The sequence below is a fragment of the Python bivittatus genome, unplaced genomic scaffold (genome assembly GCF_059951505.1).
Source record: "Python bivittatus isolate LINGU-HERP-01145 unplaced genomic scaffold, Pbiv_v1 ctg000680_np1212, whole genome shotgun sequence".
In the NCBI taxonomy this organism is placed as follows: Eukaryota; Metazoa; Chordata; class Lepidosauria; order Squamata; family Pythonidae; genus Python; species Python bivittatus.
Window position 1 is genome coordinate 1926311 of NW_028277095.1, and position 10639 is coordinate 1936949.

The following is a 10639-nucleotide window of genomic DNA, read 5'->3' on the forward strand; positions in this document are numbered from 1 at the left end:
GATTACATGGGCTATATACTTTTCCAGTTTATGTCCTGATTTTCAGTGACATCATCAAGGTGAGATTTGTGGTTGTGTGTGTGTGCACGTGCGCGCATGCGCAGGGGGGAGACGTTAGGCCCCCAGTAAACAGAAGGAGCTAGAGGGTCCCAAAAAATAAAGTAGAACATATACTATCTAAAGGATAATCCTCATAAGAATGTTAGTCTGGATACTAATATTACAGCATTGCTCTACTGATAACTTCCTCATCTGCTCTTTGGAGAATATGACGGAACTATTTTGGGACGGTGAATTTTTTGCTACCATGAACAACGCTTCTACTATCCCACCTGTGAAGACCAGAGGAGATGTAGCTGAGACAGGAATATTCCTCATGTTTTTTCCCAGGTTCTGGGGAGTTTGGAACTGAAGATTGCACAGTGTTGGTGTATTAAGCTTTCCAAAGGTTGAGCATCTCTATAAAAAGAAAATAATTGCCACCAAATTTCAGTGTGGCTACATGTGATTTTCCAGCTGCAGGTTGCACACCCTACTAAAGAACCTGACAATATCTTACATAAGTTGGATACTTCTCTTCTTTTTTCCAGACAAGCAGGAAATTATAACTTTGCATCCCAGCAAGAATCAGAGAAAGTAATTATAGCAAAAAGGCCTGTAGGAATGCAAGGCTCAAACTCCACATGTACACTACTCACAGGCCTTCTACTCTGGACAGAAACCGTAGAGAGCAGGATAGGTTATGTTAAAGCAGTGAAGATGGTAATTTATTATTATGCAGTCAGGGACCTCTGAAGAAGCTAGGGCTTCCAAAATAGAATAACGCTGCAGGCGCATCATAGAGATAGTCCTCAACTTACAACCACAATTGGGATTGGAACTTCTGTCGCTAAGCAATGCTGTTGTTAAGTGAGCCACACCAAATTTTACGACCTCGTTTGCCATGGTCGTTAAGCAAATCTGGCTTCCCTCACTGACTTTGCTTGTCAGAAGCCGCCTGGAAAGGTCCCAAATGGCAATCATGTGACCCCCACGATGCTGCAACCATCATAAATACAGGCCAGTTGCCAAGTGCCCAAATCTTCATCACGTGACTACGGGAATGCTGTGATGGTTGTAAGTGCAAGGACTGACTGTAAGTCATTTTTTAGTGCCATCTTAACTTTAAACAGTCATTAAATGAATGGTCGTAAGTCAAGGACTACCTGTACATTTGAGGAAAGCCAGTGGAATACATGGGGTCCACCCAAAACCACACTGTTATCCAATTAATGTCTGATAATGAAATCTGACATGCAACCCATTTCATGCACTGATGAAAGACACACATTTTCTGGGTAGATAAGCAAGCTTTAGATATAAGATTGCAAACACACAACTAAAGGCGATAAAAGGCAACAATAAATAGCACAGGCAAGAATATAAATATACGTATGTATGTATTTATATATGCATATAATAGCTTTCAACACAGTATGGACATTTAACATTTTCAAAACTAGAATCATACGGTTGGGAAGGGACCTTGGAAGTGTTCTGGTCCAACCTCCTCCCAATCTTCAGATCATCTCAGACAAACGAGATTTTTTGAAAACCTCCAGTGACAGAGCCCCCACAGTTCCAGGAGGCAGTCTCCTTAACATCTCTCATGGTCAGGAAATTCCTCCTTATTTTAATTTGGATTTCTCTCTGTAACACTTCAATTAATTGGTTCTTGTCCCACTCTTGGGCACTATGGAGAATAAATGCACACCCTGTGTCACCCTGTGAAAGCCTTAAACTGTTCATGGCTAAAATGTCTCAAAATCTGGAAATGTCAAATTTCCAAAATCTGTGTTTTGGAGAAAATATGCATTTGCCTTCAAAATGATAATAGTGTGGTCACCAGATAAACACTGTAACATAACAGGAAGGCAGAAAGAATGGACAGTTCAGTCTTCTATCCAAACAGTATTCAGGGCTAATCCCAGACCTTTTGTTTACATGTCAAAGAACAAGATGCCACCATCTCCTATTCCATGCACAAAACCCAACTGAGCTCTTTTTCTTGAAGACTGGGATGGACAACAACTATCAACTCAGTTGAAGACATCAGCCAGCTTGGAGAGCTCTAGAAAGATCAGACCACTTATAGATCTCTCTTCTCACCAAACGTTGCCACCTCCCACCTCTTGCCCCAAGGCAACTGCTTTGTTCTGCCTCATAAATTCAGACGCACTGCCAATTGCATCATTTAACATGTCACAGCATAATTTCTTGAACACGTTTAGAGCATTCGCTTTTTCATTCCTGCTCTAAAAATAAGAGATTTCCTTGCAGTTTACTTATTCTGGTTCTGCAAAGTGCACCTGAGAATTTCAAGTGAGTCCTTTAAAATGTAAAGCCCAGATACAACTTAATATTTGTTTGACTTTCCTCTTGTAGACAATTGTTGAGTACATAACACAATTGTCCAATTGTCTCCAGCTCTCTGGCAATTAACATGCCTGATTTGTTGCTGGATAATCTGTGAAGTATGTTCTCCTAACAGCTAGAACAGTGGTTCTTAAACTGGTTGACCCAATTATCCCTCTTCCCAGCCTTGAATAATGTCATTACCCCCACAAAAAAACCCATATCTGTTGTTTTACACAAGCGTTTCAGCAGCGGCAGTCCCAAACTGGATCCTCAACTCATAATCAAGCAATTACAAATTGCTCCATTACCCCCTAAATATGCCCAAATTACACCCTTAGGGGTAATTACCTCCAGTTTAAGAAGCACTGAGCTATAACATAGTCTAGGACGAGTGCTGTTTTCCACGGACAGAAGTCACAGTTCATTTCCAAATCAAGAATTGCGAATGATGACATTGGAAGTGTTGATGACCTCACAGGAAGGGGCAGCCTGATTATTTGGGACCAATTTTCAGAATTTTAAGGGCAGAAATGACCGTGAGAAGTCTCTGGGCAGCAAACCATTCCTATGAATTATTTATTCTTGCTTTGCTTGGAGAGTCTATTGTAGACTCTAGAGTTAAGTGCAGGCTTCTGAGTAAATTCTTTGATTTTTTTTTTTTCCTGATAGCTAATACATAATCCACAGAATCTAGTGGCAAAGTTATTTCATTGAATCTATCTCCAAACAAAAAACTTCTTATACACATTTTTTAAGTAGACAGAAGACGCAAATGGCAAAGATAGGAAAAATCCTGTCCTACAACCAGAGTTGACATTACTAGGGAAGATTGTAAAAAGGCTCATTGCTAGCAATTTGCAAAATGTTCTGACCATGCTGGAATACCATGACCCACTTTGAAAAGATTTATGACCCCAGAATGGACTGATCAGCATGGTCCGGGGGGTGGGGAGGAGGAGAATTCTACTTTTTAAACTCATTCATTGTATAAAGCAGATCTTGATTTCTTTCTACAACCTGACTAATGGATAGTTTCATAATACAGTTTAGTCACTAGGTGGCTTTGCACTTCTTCTCCTGTCGCTGTTCCAGTCTCCAAAAGAGACAACCAAGTTCCCATTTAACTGGCATATTCTCCACGGTCTCCAATGACACCATAGCAAGAGTATCTTACTACAATATTAATTAAATAGAAAAGCCATACAGGAAAGCCAGTTCGTCAATGAGTCACCGGAAGACAGAAATTAACCTGAAGGTGTGTAAATTAAATATAGATGTGTTTGTTTGTTTCCAATTAGATAAGGCAGCAAGGCATTTTTCATGTATACACTGCAAATAAGTTCAGAACTGCTATCAAGGCAATCCAGTTTACTGAATCAACACAAGCTCAGAGAAAGTGAAAGGATGCTGTTTGGTCATTTCGAAGTAAAGGCTGGACGTCTGCTAGATTTCAGCCGTTCATCCCAATGGCCCTAAAGAGCTCTCAAGCCAAACAAAAGTTCTCTCACTTGGTTGCTACTTCATATTCCTCAACTACAGAAGTTGGCAGCTTTTATACAGCTGCAGACAATGCACTAAAAAATGGCAGCCAAGGTCATTTGCTTGAGAAAAAAAAAGGGATTTTCCATTTTCCCACTGGGGGAAGTAGAGTAAATTGCAATAGGAAGCTTAACACAATTTTCCCTTTTTTGGGTTATCATCAAAATTAGAAGATTTGGAAGAGTCCAGGGACTGCCAAAAAGCAGCTCAGATTACCTCCTCCTATCTGACCACACATACAAGGGACAGTCTTTCTTTCTATATGGGCAAGCATTTATGTACTTTACATCTTCCCTAAAAGGACACAGAATTTCCATTCAAAATGCTCTGGTAGTCACCCAACTCAAAATGAAGGGGAATCAGCACTGAGAAATATCACACATCCAAGATAATGCAATACAACTCCCTATTTGCTAGTAGCCCTACAGCTATTGTACACACACTAGCTAGGCTAAACTGAGCTTGTAGTTCAGTGTGTTGTGGGAACCCTGCCCTTGTCTTAGCCTGTTGTACAATTAGACCATTCCATTAATCCAGGATATGGTTTATTTGTTTGGGCAACGCATAGTATGTCAACCAAACCATGGTGTTCTCTTTTCTTTGGTTTACTTTGTAGCATGAACCCAGCCTATGTTTAAGCTGCAGTTAACGGAACTTCTGCTAACTATTTCATATTTTCTATTTTCGTCATTCTTATCATCAGGAGTTTTGAATGAGAGAGAGAGAGAGAGAAGGATCTCACAGACTGCAATCTTATATACATGTACTGCGATGCAAATCCCACTGAATTTGATGGTGTCTTCTCCAGACAAAGTGTTAAATGGGATTGCAATCAGACCATCAATAGAGGACCTAAATAATATTACTCCTTAGTTGTACTGTATCCCAAAATATATGAATACCCTCCATTAATAACTCTGCCTTCTGTTTTGTGTTCTTTAATTTAACATTAATTTGAAGTGATGGCTTAAATACCTACAGAGTTCCTCTTTTTTCAAAGTCCCTATGTGTTAGACTCAGGTTTAGTCACACCATATATTCCCTGAAAATCAATGGGACTTAAGTTCGCCATGACTAATTTACCACCCTGATTTCAATGTGTCCACCATAAGCATGACCCTGACTCCAACCGTATGACTCAACTGATCCCAGTTTTCACAACTGGGGAGAAACAATTCATATTTTTTAAGCAAGATAATACAACAGAGACATTTGAAGAAAAAAAATCTAGTTTTCATGGTATTTCTAGGGCAAGACTAACTAGTTGGTCTCATACACGAGTTTCAGAGGGAATCTTTGGACTTCTTATTCAACCATTCCAACACACATCTTTTGTAAAATAAAGAAAGATGAACAAATACAGAATTTGGTGCACATTTTTCTGATCATCGTCAATACCTCCTCATGTTTTAGACTACTATTACTACCCTTAATTGTCAAAACCCAGAAAGCATTGGGGAGAGAGGAAGTAGTGTTTCATTTTCCACCACAATACTTCGAACCACATGTATGCAAGAAAGGTTCAACTGGTAACAAATAAAAATAACAACCCCTCTTCCAAGGCTGTAATTTGCATAATTCATTAGTTACTGCTTCTTTATTTCCCCATATGTTCAAACAATGTATGGAAGCATGGCTTGCTTAAACATGCTTTATTGAATTGGCTGGGTGTGCACAACATACTAAGTTGTAGATCACAGACTGCAAACTGCAATAGATTGGTTCACACAGCACACAAAACCAAATAACCCAGATTGAGACATAAAATGGGTCTATCACTGACCCAATCTACATGCTTGCTCTTAACTGAGATCACAGAAGGATTTGTCTGAGGATCTTTTAGGGCTATTGGTACTACCACAATTTCTAATTTTTTAATTGACCTTATAGTGCTTGGTTAGCTACCTACTGCTTATAAATAATATAATGGCTGTTTCTTTCTTCTAAAAAAAATGTTTTCGTAACATTCTAAAGCAGTGTCCCAGAACCTTTGACTTCCAGATGTGTTTCACTCAACCATAAAATGGCAAACCTTGAATGCACTTAATCGATGAAGGGTGTTCTATACATTTGTTTTTTATTGATTTTCTATGGTGAATCTATTGCTTTTTCTTAGTAAGTGGGTTTCTAAACAGGACATAAATAAGAGCTATAGACCTACTCTACTCTGTTGTAGCTATCTCTTCCTTATGAGAGTCATTCAGAAGAAGACTGGTCTGATACTAGTTCCATTCAATTAGCATCAAAAGTAACCAGTGCAGTCTTGTTCCAATCCATCCATCCATGTTATCAGCACATTTTGCAGTAATAAGTTAGCCAACTGAATTCATGTTGTGACCCAAAACCACTTTCTCTCAGTTCATTGGTTCGATGCTTCAGAATTCTAGACTGACAATTGGTAGAAACCATCTGCTTCTCCAATCCCACCATGTCGCTTCCTTCTGCTTTGGATGTACAAGTGCACGCAATTGCTTATTTGCAGCTAAAACTGCACCAGGTCACACGCTAGAGGGAAATGTAAGTAGCACTGGGGGAAATCCAAGAATTGGAGAAGTACAGAAGTTCTGTAGGGAACAAAACATAACAATTCTAATGGGGAATTTCCCAAACACCCCACTGAAGACTAAATAAATGCAGCTCATAAGATTTAGTGATCACTTCAGTCCCTCTGAAGCCAAAAATGCTAATGACCCCAATTGGGATCTCAGCAGAAGTTGTAGGTGTAAATACTGCCTATGGACAGCAAAAGACAAATTATACTTAACATTTAACATAGGAAATCAAAAAAACTCATCATTATCATCCAGTAATGATCAAAAGTAAAAACCTCAGCATTCATCCAAATCATCCATATAACATCTGTGTACTCTGTGAAAAAGGATCCAAATGCAGATTTCCAGAAATACCATTCTACAGTTTTCAAATCAATGCAACAGTGATAGAACCTATGTTGTATCTGTCACATCTGGAACCCAAACAGTCCAATTAATTAAAGGTGCTGTCTGTGAGTTTTACATATGCTCCAGGAAGGAAAATATATATGACATGAAGCCATCCAAAAATCTACACAGGTTAAAAGATATGCATAATGGCATAATTCAAATTTTGGGAAATCAGAGCTCGATCTTTAACTGACAAGTGTATCTTTTTTGAAGAGAGGTGGTTTTAAATGAGGGTTGGGCAAATGGAGGAAGATTGTACGATTCATGCAAGCAGTTCTGAGATCAGTAGAACCCCTTCAGATTCAAAAGGCACTGTGCCTTAATTCAGCAATTGCTGGAAAAGAACAATGGAAGATGGTGATTACTCAATCATCCTCCTGATGATACATTTCCAGGGCGCACTAGGCTGGCCATCCTGGTTGGAATCATACAACGTGCTAAATCTTAACTTCAGATCAGCAAAACCCAAAAACTTCCTCGGGCCAAACAAATAAACTTTCTAAGGACTTGACTTCATGGTCTGATTCCATTCCTTCCACACACCAAAGTGCACCTAGTCACTTATTATGTCAACCCAGCTACTGTGACACAGAATTAAATGGCCCAGTGGCCTTTCGTAAAGTCCACAGGAATCAAAGGACAGTTCCAGTGCTGGAAATAGTATCAATAAAACTGAAAGTTTCATAAAGAGAATGTGAGTAGTAGTGACCGTATGCTGGAAGGAGAGAGTAAGATAATCCATTTCTCCTCCTTCCCAGAATATAAGCCATGTTTGTTTATCTTTTCCTTGACTGAGCAAAGCAAGATATATATTTAGCACACGACTCCAACTCTCCTTAATCTTCACTGTAACCCTTTAAGGTTGTTCAGACTGAAAAACAGCAAAGGCCTAGCACCAGCGAGCAAGTGCTATGACTTATTATGAACTTGAATTCAGAACTCTTTTTGTCCGACACTGCTCTCTAAAACCTGAAAAGAGGAAGAAAATATTTGGTGGGGCAGTATTCAACTTCAGGCCCATTCATGCTTTTCAGTGGAATTATTCCACATTCGAACATGCAAAGCAGTGAGAAATGAAAGGGAGCTCTTGACATTGCAAAGATCTCAGTCATCAATGAGGAGCTGCTGCTGGCTTGAAAACTGTTTTGAGGGCCCAGGATCTGTTAGTTGAGAGAAAGATGGATGGGGACCAGAAGAAGCTGAAAGACATCTTTCTCACCCCAGCCACCGTGAGTTGCTGCCCAACTTGTTCTCCAACTCACCATCTTCCCTGGAGATCCACACGGAAGTATAGAGGTTGGAGCTGAGCTACAGAACACAGTATCTACCAGCTGGAACTCTCGGGAGGAAAGGCCAGATATAATACAGTAACCGGTGGTGGTGAAGGAGAAATAGGAGGAGGAGGAGATCCCAGGACTTGTTTGGGTTGAAAGTGACCCTGAGATCTGGGAAAAATAAAGGGCACTGTGGTTCATCAGACTGGATCTAGACACTGCATGCAAAGCACTTGATGGGGAAAAAGTGGCCTCTGGGGAAAAAGAGTGCAGAGCTGTGATTTAAACTCTGATGGACTGATTGAGATGGAGGGACAGCCTTGGGCATGGCCTCAAGGTCAAGTGCCCGCTGTTTAACTATGCCACCTTTCACCATCAGCCCCACCAACCAGCCAACCTCTGCACTCCGCTTTCATTAACCTGAAGTAACGGAATATTTATTGTTTAGGCCCACCACCTTTCACTGCCTCCCATCGGGCGCCGACACCTCTGCACTAAGCCGCAGCAAACAAGATTCCATACCCCTCCCTTTGTTTTCCTTGTTTGCAGCCCCAAAGGTGACTCACAATCTCCCTGGCATTAATAATCCCCCGGGGGGGGGTGAGAAGGGAGAGAAAATGATCTCTCCCCCCTTCTAAACGGCTCAACAGATAAAAACATGTTAAAGGGGAACTAACCAGCCACGTTGTGGGGAGGGGGCGGGGGGCAGCTTTCTCCAACTCACCCTACAACTCCCATCTCTCTACCTGCTGGCTGGGGATCATGGGAACAGTGGCTCTGCCCGTACTGGAAGGCGCTTGGGGAAACTTGAAAAGGAGGCGGGGGAGAGGAGGGGGGGAAAGCGTCTTTCTTCCGCCGAAAAGCGGCGGAGGGTGGGGTCCCGTTTCCCATGCCCGGGGCTGCCCACCAACGCGGAATCCGGGCTGGCCAGAAGGATCGCGCCCGAAGCCACGCCGAAAGCCGAATCCTTCCGACGCCCGACTAGCAGAGGGGGAGCGAACACTCGCAACCCAGCGGGAAGGAGGGCAGGAAAGAAGCCGAGGGCGGCGAGCCGATTCAAAAGGAAGGCAGAGCGATCCGCCCCGCAGACCGTCCGGGGACGAATGGAAAAGTTCTGGGCAAGGGACGGGCGACGCGCATCCCGCACGTGGGAAGCAGGGCGGCGCGGGGGTGAGCGGGACCGCGGGTACTCACCCACGCCATATTTCTCCCGCTTGGTGGGGATCCAGCGAGCCATGCCGGGACTGGCGCGGGGCGCGCGCCGCGCCTGCTGCTGGCCGATCTCGGGCTTCGCTTCGCCCAGCCGCCGCGCCTCAGCCCCCGCCGGCCTCGGCAGCCTCCGGCTCGCCCGCCATAGCTGGGGAGAACCCCGCGCCTCGCTCGCCCGCCGGCCGCTGCGCCTCCCCTTCTCCTCGCGAGTTGATTCTCCGGCCGCCGCCGCCGCCCGGGCCGCTTCCCGAACTCCAACGGCCCGCCCCCCGCCGCTTCCACCGAGGGCAGCGAGGCGAGCAAAGGGCGGGCGCTCTCCGCCTCTGCCGGGCGGGATCACCTGCTCCGACAGCCTCCCTCTTCCCCTGGCCGGGATGGGAAGGACTGGGCCGCCCAGGACGCCGCCTTCGGGGTCCGCGCGAGCTCCGTCCGTGAGTCGCCGGCTCAGAAGTCAGCGCGCCTAAGCCCTGGGGCGCTCGAGGGTGCCCTCTGCGGATCCTCGCTCGCGGGTCCCCCCCGCATTTCTGATACTTCTGCCATCTTTGGCATCGCCCCCCCCCCCCCGCCCGCGAACGAAGCCGTTGGGCCAACAATGAGGCTCTGCCCTTGGAGAATGATTGCAGTTTAGTATCTAGCATCTTCTTCACCCACTCTGGTCCACCTCAGATATTTTGAACTACAACTCCCATCCTCCGCCCCCAAGCATCTAAACCAAGCCTTCCCTGACATAGTCTGAGGCAGGGGAAAGATCTAAACTGGTTTCCAACTTGTAGTGCTGTTCTTGGCTTGGAAGGAGCCAATCCAGAATAAGACCTGCATCTTCTCGTGATTCTCTCTCCACCCGCATGGCCTGTTCAGACCTGGCCTTGTAGCTAAGCAGACCCACTTACGCTGGGGCAATGTGTGCAAGTCACACTTAAGTTAACCACAGGTTACTCCACATTTTCCCGATTTGCTGTGCAGGCTGCATTTACTTGCCACAATAACCGAAAAAAGAATTGGGTGTGTTGTTTTGTGGTTTGGAAGACCAGATGTATCCAACTGCTATGTTGTTCCGCCAAGAGAAAGTTGTTGTTGCTTTAGGGTTAAACAAACATTTTAAAAAACACACACTGCACCTTTAAAGATACAGCTGCTAGACCTGGTCAGCTGCTTCAGGAATATGTAGCTGAAGGGGACCTTGCATACAAGTAGCATTAGTCATCCTTGTGTAGTGATACACCCAGTTCCTAGTTAAACAGGCAAGCTTTCACTACAACATCTCATCCTGGTTCTTCA

At 43.8% G+C, this 10639-nt stretch overlaps 1 protein-coding gene across 1 annotated transcript in view; it reads right to left on the minus strand.

Moving 5' to 3' along the window:
* The window catches only part of DOCK5 (dedicator of cytokinesis 5), a 113624-nt gene extending 103942 nt beyond the window's left edge, over nt 1-9682 (minus strand). Inside the window, exon 1 of the mRNA XM_088151871.1 lies at nt 9347-9682. Coding sequence (XP_088007997.1) covers nt 9347-9389 — 43 coding nt within the window. The 5' untranslated portion in view covers nt 9390-9682. The remainder of the gene's footprint in view (nt 1-9346) is intronic.
* Between the last annotated feature and the right edge of the window lie 957 nt (nt 9683-10639).